This window comes from Carcharodon carcharias, chromosome 10, assembly GCF_017639515.1.
Source record: "Carcharodon carcharias isolate sCarCar2 chromosome 10, sCarCar2.pri, whole genome shotgun sequence".
Taxonomy (NCBI): Eukaryota; Metazoa; Chordata; class Chondrichthyes; order Lamniformes; family Lamnidae; genus Carcharodon; species Carcharodon carcharias.
This window is the reverse complement of record NC_054476.1, coordinates 144,126,232-144,146,125: the sequence shown is the minus strand read 5'-3', so window position 1 is coordinate 144,146,125 and position 19,894 is coordinate 144,126,232. Positions and strand designations below refer to the sequence as shown.

General features: G+C 49.9%; 1 protein-coding gene across 2 annotated transcripts in view; it reads left to right on the top strand.

The window, feature by feature from the left end:
• Positions 1-8,769, top strand: part of scarf1 (scavenger receptor class F, member 1) — a 55,990-nt gene extending 47,221 nt beyond the window's left edge. For both annotated transcript variants that reach the window (XM_041196746.1, XM_041196747.1), the window contains exon 11: positions 6,848-8,769. In XM_041196746.1, coding sequence (XP_041052680.1) covers positions 6,848-7,893 — 1,046 coding nt within the window. In that variant the 3' untranslated portion in view covers positions 7,894-8,769. The remainder of the gene's footprint in view (positions 1-6,847) is intronic.
• The last annotated feature ends 11,125 nt before the right edge of the window (positions 8,770-19,894 follow it).

The following is a 19,894-nucleotide window of genomic DNA, read 5'->3' as shown; positions in this document are numbered from 1 at the left end:
GTCCCACAGTGAGAGTCAGCATCTTCAGGGACTGTCCCACAGTGAGAGTCAGCATCTTCAGGGACTGTCCCCCAGTGAGAGTCAGCAACTTCAGGGACTGTACCCCAGTGAGAGTCAGCACCTTCAGGGACTGTCCCACAGTGAGAGTCAGCACCTTCAGGGACTGTCCCACAGTGAGAGTCAGCACCTTCAGGTACTGTCCCACAGTGAGAGTCAGCACCTTCAGGGACTGTCCCCCAGTGAGAGTCAGCACCTTCAGGTACTGTCCCCCAGTGAGAGTCAGCAACTTCAGGATCTGTCCCCCAGTGAGAGTCAGCATCTTCAGGATCTGTCCCCCAGTGAGAGTCAGCACCTTCAGGGACTGTCCCCCAGTGAGAGTCAGCAACTTCAGGGACTGTCCCACAGTGAGAGTCAGCACCTTCAGGAACTGTCCCCCAGTGAGAGTCAGCATCTTCAGTGACTGTCCCCCAGTGCGAGTCTGCAACTTCAGGGACTGTCCCCCAGTGAGAGTCAGCACCTTCAGGAACTGTCCCCCAGTGAGAGTCAGCACCTTCAGGAACTGTCCCACACTGAGAGTCAGCACCTTCAGGGACTGTCCCACAGTGAGAGTCAGCACCTTCAGGGACTGTCCCACAGTGAGAGTCAGCACCTTCAGGAACTGTCCCTCAGTGAGAGTCAGCATCTTCAGGGACTGTCCCCCAGTGAGAGTCAGCAACTTCAGGGACTGTCCCCCAGTGAGAGTCAGCACCTTAAGGAACTGTCCCCCAGTGAGAGTCAGCATCTTCAGGGACTGTCCCCCAGTGAGAGTCAGCACCTTCAGGAACTGTCCCCCAGTGACCCAATGAGTGTCAGCACCTTCAGGAACTGTCCCCCACTGAGAGTCAGCCCTTTCAGGAACTGTCCCCCAGTGAGAGTCAGCACCTTCAGGAACTGTCCCCCAGTGAGAGTCAGCAACTTCAGGGACTGTCCCCCAGTGAGAGTCAGCACCGTCAGGAACTGTCCCCCAGTGAGAGTCAGCACCTTCAGGAACTGTCCCCCAGTGAGAGTCAGCACCTTCAGGATCTGTCCCCCAGTGAGAGTCAGCACCTTCAGGAACTGTCTCACAGTGAGAGTCAGCACCTTCAGGAACTGTCCCATAGTGAGAGTCAGCACCTTCAGGGACTGTCCCACAGTGAGAGTCAGCAACTTCAGGGACTGTCCCCCAGTGAGAGTCAGCATCTTCAGGGACTGTCCCCCAGTGAGAGTCAGCAACTTCAGGGACTGTCCCCCAGTGAGAGTCAGCACCTTCAGGAACTGTCCCCCAGTGAGAGTCAGCACCTTCAGGGACTGTCCCACAGTGAGAGTCAGCACCTTCAGGTACTGTCCCACAGTGAGAGTCAGCACCTTCAGGGACTGTCCCCCAGTGAGAGTCAGCACCTTCAGGATCTGTCCCCCAGTGAGAGTCAGCACATTCAGGATCTGTCCCCCAGTGAGAGTCAGCACCTTCAGGGACTGTCCCACAGTGAGAGTCAGCACCTTCAGGAACTGTCCCCCAGTGAGAGTCAGCATCTTCAGGGACTGTCCCCCAGTGAGAGTCAGCAACTTCAGGGACTGTCCCCCAGTGAGAGTCAGCACCTTCAGGAACTGTCCCCCAGTGAGAGTCAGCACCTTCAGGGACTGTCCCCCAGTGAGAGTCAGCACCTTCAGGAACTTTCCCCCAGTGAGAGTCAGCACCTTCAGGAACTGTCCCCCAGTGAGAGTCAGCACCTTCAGGAACTGTCCCCCAGTGAGAGTCAGCACCTTCAGGAACTGTCCCCCAGTGAGAGTCGGCACCTTCATGAACTGTCCCCAGTGAGAGTCAGCACCTTCAGGAACTGTCCTCCAGTGACCCAGTGAGAGTCTGCACCTTCAGGAACTGTCCCTCATTGAGAGTCAGCACTTTCAGGAACTGTCCCCCAGTGAGAGTCAGCACCTTCAGGGACTGTCCCCCAGTGAGAGTCAGCAACTTCAGGGACTGTCCCCCAGTGAGAGTCAGCACCTTCAGGAACTGTCCCCCAGTGAGAGTCAGCACCTTCAGGAACTGTCTCACAGTGAGAGTCAGCACCTTCAGGAACTGTCCCACAGTGAGAGTCAGCACCTTCAGGGACTGTCCCACAGTGAGAGTCAGCATCTTCAGGGACTGTCCCACAGTGAGAGTCAGCATCTTCAGGGACTGTCCCCCAGTGAGAGTCAGCAACTTCAGGGACTGTACCCCAGTGAGAGTCAGCACCTTCAGGGACTGTCCCACAGTGAGAGTCAGCACCTTCAGGGACTGTCCCACAGTGAGAGTCAGCACCTTCAGGTACTGTCCCACAGTGAGAGTCAGCACCTTCAGGGACTGTCCCCCAGTGAGAGTCAGCACCTTCAGGGACTGTCCCCCAGTGAGAGTCAGCAACTTCAGGATCTGTCCCCCAGTGAGAGTCAGCATCTTCAGGATCTGTCCCCCAGTGAGAGTCAGCACCTTCAGGGACTGTCCCCCAGTGAGAGTCAGCAACTTCAGGGACTGTCCCACAGTGAGAGTCAGCACCTTCAGGAACTGTCCCCCAGTGAGAGTCAGCATCTTCAGTGACTGTCCCCCAGTGCGAGTCTGCAACTTCAGGGACTGTCCCCCAGTGAGAGTCAGCACCTTCAGGAACTGTCCCCCAGTGAGAGTCAGCACCTTCAGGGACTGTCCCCCAGTGAGAGTCAGCACCTTCAGGAACTGTCCCCCAGTGAGAGTCAGCACCTTCAGGAACTGTCCCCCATTGAGAGTCAGCACCTTCAGGAACTGTCCCCCAGTGAGAGTCGGCACCTTCAGGAACTGTCCCCCAGTGAGAGTCGGCACCTTCATGAACTGTCCCCAGTGAGAGTCTGCACCTTCAGGATCTGTCCCCCAGTGACCCAATGAGAGTCAGCACCTTCAGGAACTGTCCACCAGTGAGAGTCAGCACTTTCAGGAACTGTCCCCCAGTGAGAGTCAGCACCTTCAGGAACTGTCCCCCAGTGAGAGTCAGCACCTTCAGGAACTGTCCCCCAGTGAGAGTCAGCACCTTCAGGAACTGTCCCCCAGTGAGAGTCAGCACCTTCAGGAACTGTCCCCCAGTGAGAGTCAGCACCTTCAGGAACTGTCCCCCAGTGAGAGTCAGCACCTTCAGGAACTGTCCCCCAGTGAGAGTCAGCACCTTCAGGATCTGTCCCCCTGTGACCCAATGAGAGTCAGCACCTTCAGGAACTGTCCCCCAGTGAGAGTCAGCACTTTCAGGAACTGTCCCCCAGTGAGAGTGAGCACCTTCAGGAACTTTCCCCCAGTGAGAGTCAGCACCTTCAGGAACTTTCCCCCAGTGAGAGTCAGCACCTTCAGGAACTGTCCCCCAGTGAGAGTCAGCACCTTCAGGATCTGTCCCCCAGTGACCCAATGAGAGTCAGCACCTTCAGGAACTGTCCCCCAGTGAGAGTCAGCACCTTCAGGAACTGTCCTCCAGTGACCCAGTGAGAGTCAGCACCTTCAGGAACTGTCCCTCATTGAGAGTCAGCACTTTCAGGAACTGTCCCCCAGTGAGAGTCAGCACCTTCAGGGACTGTCCCCCAGTGAGAGTCAGCAACTTCAGGGACTGTCCCCCAGTGAGAGTCAGCACCTTCAGGACCTGTCCCCCAGTGAGAGTCAGCACCTTCAGGAACTGTCTCACAGTGAGAGTCAGCACCTTCAGGAACTGTCCCACAGTGAGAGTCAGCACCTTCAGGGACTGTCCCACAGTGAGAGTCAGCATCTTCAGGGACTGTCCCACAGTGAGGGTCAGCATCTTCAGGGACTGTCCCCCAGTGAGAGTCAGCAACTTCAGGGACTGTACCCCAGTGAGAGTCAGCACCTTCAGGGACTGTCCCACAGTGAGAGTCAGCACCTTCAGGGACTGTCCCACAGTGAGAGTCAGCACCTTCAGGTACTGTCCCACAGTGAGAGTCAGCACCTTCAGGGACTGTCCCCCAGTGAGAGTCAGCACCTTCAGGGACTGTCCCCCAGTGAGGGTCAGCAACTTCAGGATCTGTCCCCCAGTGAGAGTCAGCATCTTCAGGATCTGTCCCCCAGTGAGAGTCAGCACCTTCAGGGACTGTCCCCCAGTGAGAGTCAGCAACTTCAGGGACTGTCCCACAGTGAGAGTCAGCACCTTCAGGAACTGTCCCCCAGTGAGAGTCAGCATCTTCAGTGACTGTCCCCCAGTGCGAGTCTGCAACTTCAGGGACTGTCCCCCAGTGAGAGTCAGCACCTTCAGGAACTGTCCCCCAGTGAGAGTCAGCACCTTCAGGGACTGTCCCCCAGTGAGAGTCAGCACCTTCAGGAACTGTCCCCCAGTGAGAGTCAGCACCTTCAGGAACTGTCCCCCATTGAGAGTCAGCACCTTCAGGAACTGTCCCCCAGTGAGAGTCTGCACCTTCAGGAACTGTCCCCCAGTGAGAGTCGGCACCTTCATGAACTGTCCCCAGTGAGAGTCAGCACCTTCAGGATCTGTCCCCCAGTGACCCAATGAGAGTCAGCACCTTCAGAAACTGTCCTCCAGTGAGAGTCAGCACTTTCAGGAAAAGTCCCCCATTGAGAGTAAGCACCTTCAGGAACTGTCCCCCAGTGAGAGTCAGCACCTTCAGGAACTGTCCCCCAGTGGGAGTCAGCACCTTCAGGAACTGTCCCCCAGTGAGAGTCAGCACCTTCAGGAACTGTCCCCCAGTGAGAGTCAGCACCTTCAGGAACTGTCCCCCAGTGAGAGTCAGCACCTTCAGGATCTGTCCCCCTGTGACCCAATGAGAGTCAGCACCTTCAGGAACTGTCCCCCAGTGAGAGTCAGCACTTTCAGGAACTGTCCCTCAGTGAGAGACAGCACCTTCAGGAACTGTCCCCCAGTGAGAGTCAGCACCTTCAGGAACTGTCCCCCAGTGAGAGTGAGCACCTTCAGGAACTTTCCCCCAGTGAGAGTCAGCACCTTCAGGAACTTTCCCCCAGTGAGAGTCAGCACCTTCAGGAACTGTCCCCCAGTGAGAGTCAGCACCTTCAGGATCTGTCCCCCAGTGACCCAATGAGAGTCAGCACCTTCAGGAACTGTCCCCCAGTGAGAGTCAGCACTTTCAGGAACTGTCCCTCAGTGAGAGACAGCACCTTCAGGAACTGTCCCCCAGTGAGAGTCCGCACCTTCAGGAACTGTCCCCCAGTGAGAGTCAGCACCTTCAGGAACTGTCCCCCAGTGAGAGTCAGCACCTTCAGGAACTGTCCCCCAGTGAGAGTCAGCACCTTCAGGAACTGTCCCCCAGTGAGAGTCAGCACCTTCAGGAACTGTCCCCCAGTGAGAGTCAGCACCTTCAGGAACTGTCCCCCAGTGAGAGTCAGCACCTTCAGGAACTGTCCCCCAGTGAGAATCAGCACCTTCAGGAATTGTCCCCCAGTGAGAGTCAGCACCTTCAGGAACTGTCCCCCAGTGAGAGTCAGCACCTTCAGGGACTGTCCCCCAGTGAGAGTCAGCACCTTCAGGAACTGTCCCCCAGTGAGAGTCAGCACCTTCAGGAACTGTCCCCCATTGAGAGTCAGCACCTTCAGGAACTGTCCCCCAGTGAGAGTCGGCACCTTCAGGAACTGTCCCCCAGTGAGAGTCGGCACCTTCATGAACTGTCCCCAGTGAGAGTCTGCACCTTCAGGATCTGTCCCCCAGTGACCCAATGTGAGTCAGCACCTTCAGGAACTGTCCACCAGTGAGAGTCAGCACTTTCAGGAACTGTCCCCCAGTGAGAGTCAGCACCTTCAGGAACTGTCCCCCAGTGAGAGTCAGCACCTTCAGGAACTGTCCCCCAGTGAGAGTCAGCACCTTCAGGAACTGTCCCCCAGTGAGAGTCAGCACCTTCAGGAACTGTCCCCCAGTGAGAGTCAGCACCTTCAGGATCTGCCCCCCAGTGAGAGTCAGCACCTTCAGGAACTGTCCACCCAGGTGAGAGTCAGCACCTTCAGGAACTGTCCCCCACTGAGAGTCAGCACCTTCAGGATCTGTCCCCCAGTGAGAGCCAGCACCTTCAGGAAATGTTCCTCAGTGAGAGTCAGCACATTCAGGAACTGTCCCTCAGTGAGATTCAGCACCTTCAGGAACTGTCCCCCAGTGAGAGTCAGCGCCTTCAGGAATTGTCCCTCAGTGAGACTCAGCACCTTCAGGAACTTTCCCCCCAGTGTGAGTCAGCACCTTCAGTTACTTTCCCCCAGTGAGAGTCAGCAACTTCAGGAACTGTCCCTCAGTGAGAGTCAGCACCTTCAGGATCTGTCCCCCAGTGACCCAATGAGAGTCAGCACCTTCAGGAACTGTCCCCCAGTGAGAGTCAGCACTTTCAGGAACTGTCCCTCAGTGAGAGACAGCACCTTCAGGAACTGTCCCCCAGTGAGAGTCCGCACCTTCAGGAACTGTCCCCCAGTGAGAGTCAGCACCTTCAGGAACTGTCCCCCAGTGAGAGTCAGCACCTTCAGGAACTGTCCCCCAGTGAGAGTCAGCACCTTCAGGAACTCTCCCCCAGTGAGAGTCAGCACCTTCAGGAACTGTCCCCCAGTGAGAGTCAGCACCTTCAGGAACAGTCCCCAGTGAGAGTCAGCACCTTCAGGAACTGTCCCCCAGTGAGAGTCAGCACCTTCAGGAACTGTCCCCCAGTGAGAATCAGCACCTTCAGGAATTGTCCCCCAGTGAGAGTCAGCACCTTCAGGAACTGTCCCCCAGTGAGTGTCAGCACCTTCAGGAACTGTCCCCCAGTGAGAGTCAGCACTTTCAAGAGGGAAGGAATAACTAAAAAAGAATTAAGCTGAGATATTTATTTGAATATTTTCCCTGTCTTTCAGGAAATGGCTTGCTGCCTCCTGTGGGTGGATGCCAGGAATTGAATTCCAGGTGTAACTATTTGCCAGCGGATCAGGCGGATTTGAACAGTGAAGATGGGCTGCAGCCCTTGTCCATTCCCAGAACGTCCAGCATCGTGAAGGCTAAGAGACCCTCTGTCTCATTTGCAGAAGGGACAAAGTTTGGTCCTGAGCTCAGAAGGGGATCCATGCCAGAGAGCAGGATTGTCCCCACTGCCAACGCGCAGCGTAAGAGGAATCTCTCATGGACACTCAGTAAACTATCGCCCATCGAGTCAGAGCCTGCAGCTGGTGACAGTCCCAATGCTGTCTGCCAGCCCTATGAGTGCACTAACCTCCCTGGTATTTACCCAGAGGCCGAGGGTCCCCATTGCCACAGCAGACCCTGTGGAGAGCGCAGGGGCACCTCATCCACAGCCAAGAAAGACAGCCAGGCATTGGAGAGCAGGGACATGACAGGGACACCTGGTGAGCCCAAAGTCACGGCCAGTGATCAGAAAGTGGCAACAGCCTACGTAATGCCAAGAGAAGCAAAGCGGTGCTCTAAGATTTGGGGGAGCTCAGGGGACGGAGTTGGGACAGTTCAGGCAATGTTGAAAAGATTTGGGAACTTTCAGAGACAGCGATCAATTCCCAAAGAGGAGCTAAGACCCAGGGTCCGCGGAGAGAATATCAACAAAATCCACCGGAAACTGGCTGCCCTGGATAAAAACCTCAAACCCCAGGCATCAAGTAACGTGGCGGCTTCTGCATATGAGAATTTGCCCCCTAGGGTTCCTGCCATGCCAGCTCATGGCACTCAACAAGGCCAAGCAGAAGGCAATGCCACCCTGACAAAGAAACCACTTCTCCCAACCACCCCCATCCTTCAGAAGTTGGTGGCCAACATGGCGGAGGACACAGAGAGAAGACTGGGCACGATGTCCTCTCCCAGCCAAAGGGACAATCCTTGTGAACAGGACTGTGAGAACGGGCACGAGCACAGTGAGGACATCCCCACCCAGCACACAAAGCAGGAAATCCAGTGAGAAGCTAGCTGAAGCTGCGAAAGGTTTACACTAGCTCAGAGACTGGGGACAATAGGGGATTAATACTAGGGACAGAATGGGTTTGAGTGTGACATGGCTAAGGCATATAAGCTTTCACTCTGCAGAGTGGGATTGTTCTCAGGTCTTCAGGATAAGAATCTTGAAACATTGAAGGAGAATGGAGGGATTGGGAGAATGAAGGGATTGGGAGAGGGATTTGGGGAAGAGAAGTCAATGGAAATAAAATTTAAGAGGGAGGTAAATGAACTGCTGATTGGCTGACTCCCATTTTACCTTAACTTCCCCATTGGCTGTGCTGCAGTGAAGCAGTGTTCAATAGGAGTGTCCAATAGGCATGTTTGAGAATGAATGGGTGAACTAGCAGTGTGGGTAAGGGTTATTTAACTATCAGCACCCACATATACAGGCACTTCCCCACTCTTGGCCTGATTAACACTGGCTGGGGTGAGAGCTATCCAGGGGAACTCTCTCTAACCCCAATGGGAACGGTACCTCTGAAGGAATATCCTGGGGCAAAGACTCGTCTGAGGTTCTGCTCTGTTTCAGTGCAGGTGCTGGCCAGTTTATGATCTACAGAATCCAGAGATAACACAGAGGAGAGGAATTTCACACAAAAGTGTTTATTATTTGCCTCGATCTCCATTCCATGTTTATCTCATTGCTGTTTTATGACAATACTGGGGCTTTACCCCTCCTGCTGAAATGAACACTGCTCTCAGTGAGATGAGGTGGGTGAGGATTACTTGCCATGACTCACAGCATCAACAGGTACTCTCTGCCCCGCTCAATGCTCCCTCTCCGCACATACCCCTAGGTCTGACTTCATGGCCACCAATCCATCTCTCCAACCCCAACCACCAGCCCCCCCCCCCCCCACCACGTGACCCCTAACCCCTCCACACACCCATTTCCACACACCCCCCTGCGCCCCCCCTTCCTACCCTCTTACTCCCCAGCCTGCATCACCCCCTCTGCATCCAATACCCTTTCTGTGCCTCCACGTTGCACCTCCACCCCCCAAGCTCCCTGCCACCATCACCCCCCCAAATATCCTGGCGGTTTGAACACGAACCAAGCTTCTTAAACCCGGCCGGAATTCTCGCCAGTGTTTGGGATTTTCCGGCGTTGGAGAGCTGCCGATAGACGAAGGATTGATCCCAAAGCTCCAATGTTCTGGAGTTTGTCCTTGGTCTGCAGCCTGAGGCAGTGAAAATACACTGACAATTTAAGCAATATCTGTATGTGTTTGAAATGTTATTCAATGTTTTATAAAAAGATTATATCAAACTTTACAATGGAGGCTGTTGGGAGATGATGAATTTCATTTGGGACAAATGCAAAAAGCAACTTATAATAGGGCTGGGTGGGGAACAACAGACGAGTTATTCACCATCGGTTTGAACAGTTCTGATGAAAGGTGACCAACCTGAAACATTATCTCAGCTTCTCTCTCCACAGATGCTGTCAATCTGCTGAGCATTTCCAGCATTTTCAGTTTCATTTTCAGATTTTCGATATCTGGAGGATTTTGACTTTGTCTCGATATTTTATAGTGATGTTGGTTGGTTGAGGGATAAGTGTTGCCTCAGACACTGGGAAGGATCCTCTTCCAGGGGCAATGGGATAATTTACATTCAGCAGAGAGGAGGCAGAGGGGCCCCTTGGTTTAACATCTCACCCGAAAGACAGCACCTCCAACAGTGCAGCACTCCCTCAGTACTCACTCTCTGACAGTGCAGCGCTCCCTCAGTACTGACCCTCTGACAGTGCAGCGCTCCCTCAGTACTGACCCTCTGACAGTGCGGCACTCCCTCAGTACTGACCCTCTGACAGTGCAGCACTCCCTCAATACTGATCCTCCAACAGTGCAGCATTCCCTCAGTACTGACTCTCTGACAGTGCAGCACTCCCTCAGTACTCACCCTCTGACAGTGCAGCACTCCCTCAGTCCTGACCCTCTGGCAGTGCAGAGAGATAGACAGAGAGAGAGAGATGGAGAGAGATAGACAAATTCATATTACTTAATTTAATCTGGAATAAGCTGGTGGCAGTAATGATTGTCCTGAAAACCCATCTGGTTCACTAATACTCTTCACTGAAGGAAATCTGCTGTCCCCACCTGGTCCGGCCCACATGCATTGAGGGAGCATTGAGAGAGAGAGAGAGATAGACAGAGTGAGAGAGGAAGAGAGAGACAGATAGACAGGGAGAGAGAAACAGATAGAGCGACAGGGAGAGAGACACAGAGACAGGGAGAGAGAGATAGACAGAGAGAGAGAAAGATGGACAGAAAGACAGGGAGAGAGAGAGATAGAGGGAGAGAGAGAGATATAGACAGAGAGAGAAAGAGAGGGAGAGATGGAGGGAGAGGTAGGGAGAGAGAGAGATGGACAGAGAGAGACGAGAGAGAAAGAGAGAGCGAGACAAAGAAAGAGACAGAGAGAGGGACAGAGAAAAAGAAACAGCACAAGGAAGAGAGATTGCGAGAGAGAGACAGAGCGCGAGAGAGAGTCAGCACGAGAAAGATGGAGAGAGAGGGAGATAGAGAGACGAGAGAGAAAGAGATAGAGGAAGAGAGACAGAGAGAGAGAGTGAGACAGAGAGGAAGAGGGATAGAGATAGGGAGAGCGAGATAGAGAGAGAAAAACAGAGAGAGAAAATGAGACGGAGAGCGCCAGAGAGAGAGAGAGAAGAGAGACAGAGAGAAAGAGAGACAGAGAGAGAGATGGAGAGAAAGAGACAGAGAGGAGAGAGAGAGATAGAGGAGGCAGAGAGAGACAGAGAAACAGAGAGTTAGAGAGTGCAAGAGAGAGACAGAGAGGAGAGAGGTAGAGAGACACGAGAGAGAAAGAGAAAGAAAGAGGGATAGTGAGGGAGAGCGAGACAGAGAGAAAAAAAAGTGAGAGAGAGACAGAGAGAGAGAAGAGAGAGAAAGACGGAGAGAGAGAGAGGAGAGAGAGAAAAACAGGGACAGAAAGAGAGATGGAAAGAGAGATAGTGAGACAGAGAGATAGAGGGAGATAAAGAGGCAGAGAGATAGAGAGCGAGAGAGATATAGAGATGGATAGAGAGAGAGATTGATAGACACAGACAGAGAGACAGAGAGAGAGAGGAGACAGAGTCAGGGAGATAGAGCGATAGAGAGAGATGGAGACATAGAGACATAGAAAGAGATAGGGAGATAGAGAGATATAGAGAGACAGAGAACGAGATAGACAGAGGGGGAGAGAGAGATAGAGAGAGAGGAGACAGAAAAGAGACAGGGAATGAAAAGGAGAAAGATAGAGGAGACAAAGACGGAGAGAGCGAGACAGAGAGAAGGAGATAGAGACAGAGAGAAGGAGAGAGAGGGAGAAACAGAGAGAAAGAGTGAGAGGCAGAGAGAGGGAGATAGATAGAGTGATAGAGAGAGACATAGGGAGAGAGACAGAGAGGCAGAGAATGAGATAGAGGGGGAGACAGAGATAGAGAGGATACAGAGAGAGAGGAAGAGAAAAGGATAAAGAGAGATAGAGAGGAGACAAAGACGGAGAGAGCGAGATGGAGAGAATGAGACAGAGAGAGGGAGATAGAGAAGGAGAGACAGAGAGAGAGGGGGAGAAACAGAAAGAGTGAGAGGCAGAGAGAGAGGGAGATAGAGAGATAGAGTGATAGAGACATAGAGAGAGATAGAGAGACAGAGAGGCAGAGAATGAGATAGACGGGGAGACAGAGATAGAGAGGATACAGAGAGAGACAGGAAGAGAAAAGGATAAAGAGAGATAGAGAGAGGAGACAGAGACGGAGAGAACGAGACGGAGAGTGAGACAGAGGGAAGGAGATAGAGACAGACAGAGAGAGAGATGGACAGAGAGATAGAGAGAAGAGACAGAGAGAGGGAGAAACAGAGAGGGAGATAGAAAGAGATAGAGTGATAGAGACATAGACAGAGAGAGAGATAGATAGATAGGGAGATAGAGAGACAGATATAGAGAGACAGAGAACAAGATAGAGGGGGAGATAGAGAGAGAGGATACAGAGAGAGAGACGGAGAGAAAAGGATAAAGAGAATTAGAGAGAGGAGACAGAGACGGAGAGAACGAGACGGGGAGATATAGACAGAGATAGAGAGGAGAGAGAGAGGATACACAGAGAGACAGAGAGAGGGAGATAGAGACAGAGAGAAAGAGAGATAGAGCGATAGAGATGGAGACATAGAGACAGATAGAGAGAGATAGATAGAGAGACAGAGGGATAGAGAGAAGAGAGCAAGAGAGATATAGAGAGACAGAATGAGATAAATAGAGAGAGGGAGACAGAGAGGGAGACAGAGAGGGAGAGACATAGAGAGAGAAAGAGAGATAGAGAAATAGAGAGAGATGGAGACATAGAGAGACAGGGAGAGGGAGATAGAGAGGGAGATAGAGAGATAGAAGAAAGCAAGAGAGATATAGATAGAGAGGGAGACAGAGAGAGAGACAGGAAGAGAAAGGGAGAGAGACAGGGAGAGAGAGAGAGACTGGGAGAGATAGAGAGAGAGATAGAGAGAGGGAGAGACAGTGAGAGGGACAAAGATAGAGAGTGAGAGAGAAATAGAGAGACAGAGAGAGAGAAAGAGATAGAGAGGAGACAGAGAGACGGAGAGAAAGAGAGAGAGGATACAGAGAGCAAGACAGAGAGAAAGTGAGACAAAGAGGGAGATAGAGAGACAGAGAGAGAGATAGACAGAGATAGAGGGAGGGAGGGAGAGACAGAGAGAGAACTGGAGAGAGAGATAGTGAGAGAGACAGAGAGAAGCAGAGAGAGAGATCAAGAGAGAGAGGAGACAGAGAAAGTGAGAGAGAGAGACAGAGGGAGAGACAGAGATAGAGCATTAGACAGAGATAGAGACATAGAGAGAGACATAGACAAAGAGAGATATAGATAGACAGAGAGAGAAATATAGAGAGAGAGACTGACAGACAGAAACAGAGAGAGCGAGAGACAGAGAGAGCGAGAGACAGAGAGAGCAAGATATGAGTGAGTGATAGACAAAGAGGCAGGGAGACAGAGAAAGAGATAGCAAGAGAGAGAAGGCAGGGAGAGAGAGAGCAAGAAAGAGGAGACACAGAGAGACATAGAGAGGAGACAGAGAGGAGCCACAGAGAGAGAGATCGAGACAGAGAGGAGACCGACAGTGAGAGAAAGAGAGAGAGTGAGACAGAGAGAACAAGAGACAGAGAAGGAAAGAAAGACAGAGAAAGAGTGAGACAAAGAGAGAGAAAGAGAGATAGAGAAAAAGATGAATAGACAGAGATAGAGATTGATAGATGCAGAGCGAGAGAGAGAGATAGAGAGAGAGATAGCAAGACAGAACAAGAGACAAAGAGACAGAGAGAGGAGACAAAGAGAGAGAGGAGACAAAGAGCGAGACAGACAGAGAGAGTGAGACAGAGAGGGCGACAGAGAGAGATAGAGTGATAGAGATGGAGACATAGAGAGTGACTTAGAGAGAGGGAAATAGGCAGAGAGAGAGATAGAGACAGAGGGAGATAGAGAGACAGAGAGCAAGAGAGATATACAGAGATAGAGAGTGAGATAGATAGACAGGGAGACAGAGATAGAGAGAGGAGACATAGTGAGACAGAGAGAGCAAGACAAAGAGAGAGGGAGACAGAGCGAGAGACAGAGAGAGAGAGACAGAGAGAGAAAGAGAGATAGAGCAAAAGAGATTGAGACATAGAGAGAGACATAGACAGAGATAGATAGACAGAGAGAGATAGATAAGAGAGATAGAGAGACAGAGATAGAGAGAGAGAGAGATAAATAGACAGAGAGGGAGATAGAGAGAGAGGAGACAGAGAGAGACAGGGAGAGAAAAAGAGAGAGAGAGGAAACAGAGGAGAGAGAGAGAACGAGACAGAGAGAGCAAGACAGACAGAGTGAGACAAAGAGAGAGAGAGAGATAGAGCAATAGAGGGTGATGGAGACATAGAGAGTAACAGAGAAAGATAGATAGGCAGGGAGAGAGAGAGATTGAGAGAGAACGAGATAGAGAGAGAAAGAGAGACAGAGAGCGAGAGAGATATAGAGTCAGAGAGCGAGAGAGATATATAGAGAGAGAGAGAGGCAGAGAGAGAAAGAGATAGAGAGAGAGAGGAGGGGACAGAGATAGAATAGGCAGAGAGAGAGAAATAGACAGAGATAAACAGAGAGAGAGAGATAGACAGAGAGAGAGATAGCTAGAGGGAGACAGAATGAGATAGACAGAGATTGAGAGAGAGGAAGATAGACAAAAAGAGATAAAGATATAGAGACAGAGAGATATAGAGAGACAGAGAGAGATAGAGAGATAGAGAGAGGAGACAAAGAGAGATAGAAAGAGAGAGAGGGAGATAAACAGAGATAGAGGGAGATGGAGAGAGAGATATAGACAGAGAGAGAGAGAGAGAGACAGACAGCGAGAGAGAGATAGAGAGCAAGAGAGTGAGATAGAGAAAGAGAGACAGGGATAGATAGACAGAAACAGAGAGAGATAGATAGATAGATTGATAGACACAGAGAGATAGAGAGAGATAGACAGAGAGGGAGATAGAGCGATAGAGATGGAGACATAGAGAGACAGATAGACAGAGAGAGATAGACAGAGAGGGATAGAGAGAAGAGAGCAAGAGAGATATAGAGAGACAGAGAATGAGATAAATAGACAGAGAGGGAGACAGAAATAGACATAGAGAGAGACAGAGAGAGATAGAGAAATAGAGAGAGATGGAGACAAAGAGAGATAGAGAGAGAGGTAGATAGAGAGGGAGATAGAGAGACAGAGAGATAGAAGAGAGCAAGAGAGATATAGATAGACAGAGAATGAGATAGACAGACAGCGAGAGAGAGACAGGAAGAGAAAAAGAGAGAAGGAGACAGAGAGAGAGACAGGGAGAGAGAGAGTGAGAGAGAGATAGAGAGAGGGAGAGACAGTGAGAGAGACAGAGATAGAGAGCGAGAGAGAAATAGAGAGACAGAGAGCGAGAATGATAGAGTAGAAGACAGAGATAGAGAGAGAGAGAGAGAGAGAGGAGACAGAGAGAGAGACAGGGAGAGAAAGAGAGATAGAGAGGATACAGAGAGAGAGCGAGACGGAGAGAGAAAGTGAGACAAAGAGAGGGAGATAGAGATAGACAGAGATAGAGAGAGGGAGAGACAGAGAGAGAGAAATAGAGAGAGAGAGAAGCAGAGAGAGAGGAGACAGAGAAAGCGAGAGAGAGACAGAGAGAGATAGTGCGTTAGCGAGAGATAGAGATATAGAGAGAGACATAGACAGAGATATAGATAGAGAGAGATATATATAGAGAGAGACTGACAGATAGAAACAGAGAGAGGAAGAGACAGAGAGAGCAAGATATGAGTGAGTGATAGACAAAGAGGGCAGGAGACAGAGAAAGAGAGATAGCAAGAGAGAGGAGACAGGGAGAGAGAGAGATAACGAGAAAGAGGAGACAAAGAGAGACATAGAGAGGGAGGAGACAAAGAGAGGAGACAGAGAGAGAGGTCAAGACAGAGAGGAGGTCAACAGTGAGAGAAACAGAGAGAGAGAGAGTGAGACAGAGAGAACAAGAGACAGAGAAGGAAAGAAAGACAGAGAGAGAGTGAGACAGAGAGAGAAAGAGAGATAGAGAAAGAGATGAATAGACAGAGAAAGAGATTGATAGATGCAGAGCGAGAGAGAGATAGAGAGAGAGAGAGATAGCAAGACAGTGAGAACAAGAGACAAAGAGACAGAGAGAGGAGACAGAGAGAGAGGAGACAGAGAGAGAGGAGACAAAGAGCAAGACAGACAGAGTGAGACAGAGAGAGAGACAGAGAGAGATAGAGCGATAGAGATGGAGACATAGAGAGTGACATAGAGAGAGGGAAATAGTCAGAGAGAGAGAGGGATAGACAGAGAGAGAGACAGAGGGAGATAGAGAGACAGAGAGCAAGAGAGATATACAGAGATAGAGAGCAAGATAGATAGCCAGGGAGACAGAGAGAGAGAGAGATAGAGAGAGAGAGGAGACAGAGTGAGACAGACAGAGAGCAAGACAAAGAGAGGGAGACAGAGAGAGAGGGAGACAGAGAGAGAGGGAGACAGAGAGAGAGGGAGACAGAGAGAGGGAGACAGAGAGAGAAAGAGAGATAGAGCAATAGAGATTGAGACATAGAGAGAGACATAGACAGAGAGAGACTTAGAAAAGAAAGATAAGAGAGCGAGATAAATAGAGAGGGAGATAGAGAAAGAGGAGACAGAGAGAGACAGGGAGAAAAAATAGAGAGATAGAAGACAGAGAGAGAGGAGAGAGAGAACGAGACAGACAGAGAGAACAAGACAGAGAGAGCGAGACAGAGAGAGCGAGACAGAGAGAGCGAGACAGAGAGAGAGAGTCAGAGAGAGATAGAGCGATAGAGAGTGATGGAGACATAGAGAGTGACATAGACACAGAGAGATAGATAGGCAGAGAGAGATAGATTGAGAGAGAGGGAGATAGAGAGAGACAGAGAGCGAGAGAGATATAGAGAGACAGAAAGAGACGGGGAGAGAGAGGCAGAGAGAGAAAGAGAGATAGAAAGAGGAGGGGACAGAGATAGAATAGGCAGAGAGAGTTAGACAGAGAGAGATTGATAGACACAGAGAGAGATAGAGAGAGAGATAGACAGAAAGAGAGAAATAGACAGAGAGAGATAAACAGAGATAGAGATAGACAGAGAGATAGATAGAGGGAGACAGAGTGAGATAGACACAGAGAGAGATTGAGAGAGAGGAAGATAGAGAGACAGAGAGATGAAGATAGACAAAAAGAGATAATGATATAGAGAGAGATAGACAGAGAGAGAGATAGAGAGAGAGAGAGAGGAGACAAAGAGAGATCGAAAGAGAGAGAGGGAGATAGACAGAGATAGAGGGAGATGGAGAGATATATATAGACAGAGAGAGAGATATAGACAGAGAGAGAGATAGACAAAGGGAGAGATATAGAGAGACAGAGAGACAGACAGACAGAGACAGAGAGAGAGAGAGATAGAGAGCAAGAGAGTGAGACAGAAAAAGAGACAGAGAGGGAGAGATAGACAGAGAGAGACAGAGAGAGAGAGATAGTTGGACAGGGAGAGAGATTGATAGACACAGAGAGAGATAGACAGAAAGGTAGATAGAGAGAGAGAGACAGAGACAGAGAGAGAGGGATAGCCAGAGAAAGAGATAAAGAGAGAGCGAGAGAGATAGACAGAGAGAGGGAGATAGATAGAGATGGAGATACCAAAAGACAGAGGGAGATAGATAGTAATAGACAGAGAGAGAGTGATAGAGAGAGAGGGAGAGATACTCACTGAAACACAGCTGATGGCTCAGTGTGTGTTATCCAATCTGTGGACTCCTGCTCCATGATGCGGATGTTTCTTTGTGAACTCTTCTCAAGGCCACTGAGTGAGGAAAACAACACTTCCAAAAGCTAAAAATAAGGTGGCTGCCAAGCCGGCCCCTGAACCATCAAACAAACTCCCGTCTTAGAGCAACAAAGCCAGTGTCTGTGAAACTTTACTGGACTCTCTATAGCAAATCTTCACAACACCCAAACTCCCATTGTCACACGTGACCTTCATGCATAACGCACTGGATTTTCTCTTCCTCTGTTTCAAAGGATAGTAATTTCCTAATCCTGGGGCTTAGTTGAAATGATTTTGATTAAAAGGGGAGCTGTGTTTTTGGTAAAAGCAGCAGCACCTTTACAAGATCAATCAGGCTTGGTCAATACTGGCCTTCCAGCAACACTCACATCCCACGAATGAATAAAAAATGCTATTGAAGCTTCCTGTTGTTATTTCACCCCCTCCTCCACTGTTCAAAATGTTCCAAATGATCCCCATTCCAATATTCCCGAATTATTCCTTCCAAACCCTCTCCCTCAAATTTCAGAGAATCATTGCACTCACTCCTCAGTAAAGATTAAAGCAATGTTTTTACGTGGAAATTAAACACACACCAATAAAGTTACTGTTCAACATCTGGGAAGTGTCTTGGCCAGAATATCTATTGAATATTCCCAGAATATCTCCCGGATATTCCCAGATCCTGGTTATTTAGCAGACTGTCAGTCGTTTCACCTTTATGTTGAGCCCGGGCTGGACACCCAGAAAATACAGCCACCAAAAATTCCAACCATCAGATTCCGCATTCAGACTGGCTATAAAGTCACTATGGCCCACAAGGAGGCCAGTTAACCCATCAAGTCCATGCTGGCTCTCCACCAACAATCCAACCAGTCAGTTACCCCTGTCCGTAGGAAGCAATTCATGCTGTATAACTGAATAGGAAAAGATCTCAAAGCACAGCAGATCACTTTCCCCCACCCCTGTCACCCATCCCCAGCTCCTTTCACCCTAAATCCCCCTTGTCCCTCACCTACCCCACCCCTCCCCCAGCCCCCTTGTTCCTCAAGTCCCCCTCTCTCCTCCAACTTTGCCCTCTCCATCCCCCACCTCCCCTCCCCACCTTCCCTCCTCCCCATTTCCCCATCTACATCCTGTCCCAATTTTCTGCCCACTCCATGAATGCACAGTTGCACTGTTTCACTCAGTGATGCCAGCGATGGAATGGGCAGTGGCCAGGAGCAGGTCATAGAGCGGTTCAGGAGCAGAGAGTGAAACCTTTGCTGTGCTGCTTCTACTCTTCTTTAAACAACAGAAGCTGTCAGATAACCCCCGTCCACCATGTCTCCTAACGCTGATCTCTCAGGAGTGAAATGCTACAAACGAGAAAGCAAGGGTTGTTAGTGGAGAAACCTAAAATATGCTATAACTGAGTATTTTTAACACAGGGGTTATGGGGACACCTCCTGAAAACAGGTCATGCTTGACAAAAATGATTCACTTTTATTATATAATGCAAGTTAGGAAGCTTTCAGATTAAAAAGAAAGGAATAGCTTGGCACAAAATTAAAATGCGGCAAAATGAATAACTGATTGATGGATCCTTGCCTTGAGAAATACTCAGAATTGATAATAAACACTTTAGGAATTTTATCCTTGTGGCAAACACTTTCATTAAATTAACAAAAAAAAATGCTGAATCTGAAACAAGGATAGAAAATGCCGGAAGCATTCCACAGCTACTGTCTCCTGCAAATGACATCGTTAGTTTCTTGCACGTGTGCAGACAGCTATCGGCAGCTGTCTTGCATTAACAGGAGACTCTGCTCAGGATGGAAATGGTTAATGGGGAACTGGGGAAACGGTACCACTCAGGTGAAGATGTAAAGGGAGTCACATGACTAGTAGTCAGCTGGCCGTAGTCTGAATGGAGAAAGCTCATGGCTTCGATGAAGAGACCCACTGTCCTGTATACCTGACATAGTTATGTTCTACAATACAGGTTCTACAATACAGGTAAAATGGATGAGTTAAGGGTGAGGATTGACACGTGGAATTGTGATATAGTAGCCATCACAGAAACATGGTCGAGGGAGGGGCAGGATTGGCAGCTCAGCATTCTGAGATATAGAATCTTCAGGCGAGACAGGAGGGGGGTAAAAGAGGAGGAGGCGTTGCATTATTAGTTAAGGAGTCAGTTACTGCAGTAAGGAGAGATGATATCTTGGAGGGGTCATCGAATGAAGCTTTGTGGGTGGAGCTTAGTAAAAAAAAAGGGGCAGCCACATTGTTAGGTGTTTATTATAGACCCCCAGATAGTCAGTAGGAAATTAAGGAGCAAATCGACAAGTTGCAAAAAAATGTTTTGGATTGGGGGAGAGTGGATTTTAGTAAAATAAGGCAGGATCTGGCCAAGGTGAACTGGGAAAAGTTACTGTGGGGAAATCTACAGAAGAACAGTGGGGGGTGTTCAAAAAGGAAATGGGGAGGGTACAGGCTCAACATGTTCCCTCTAGGGCGATAGGAAGGAGTAACAAGCCCTGAGAACCATGGATAACCAAAGATACTCAGGATAAGATGAGAAGGAAAAGAGAGGCTTTTAGCAGGTACAAGGGGAGCAAAT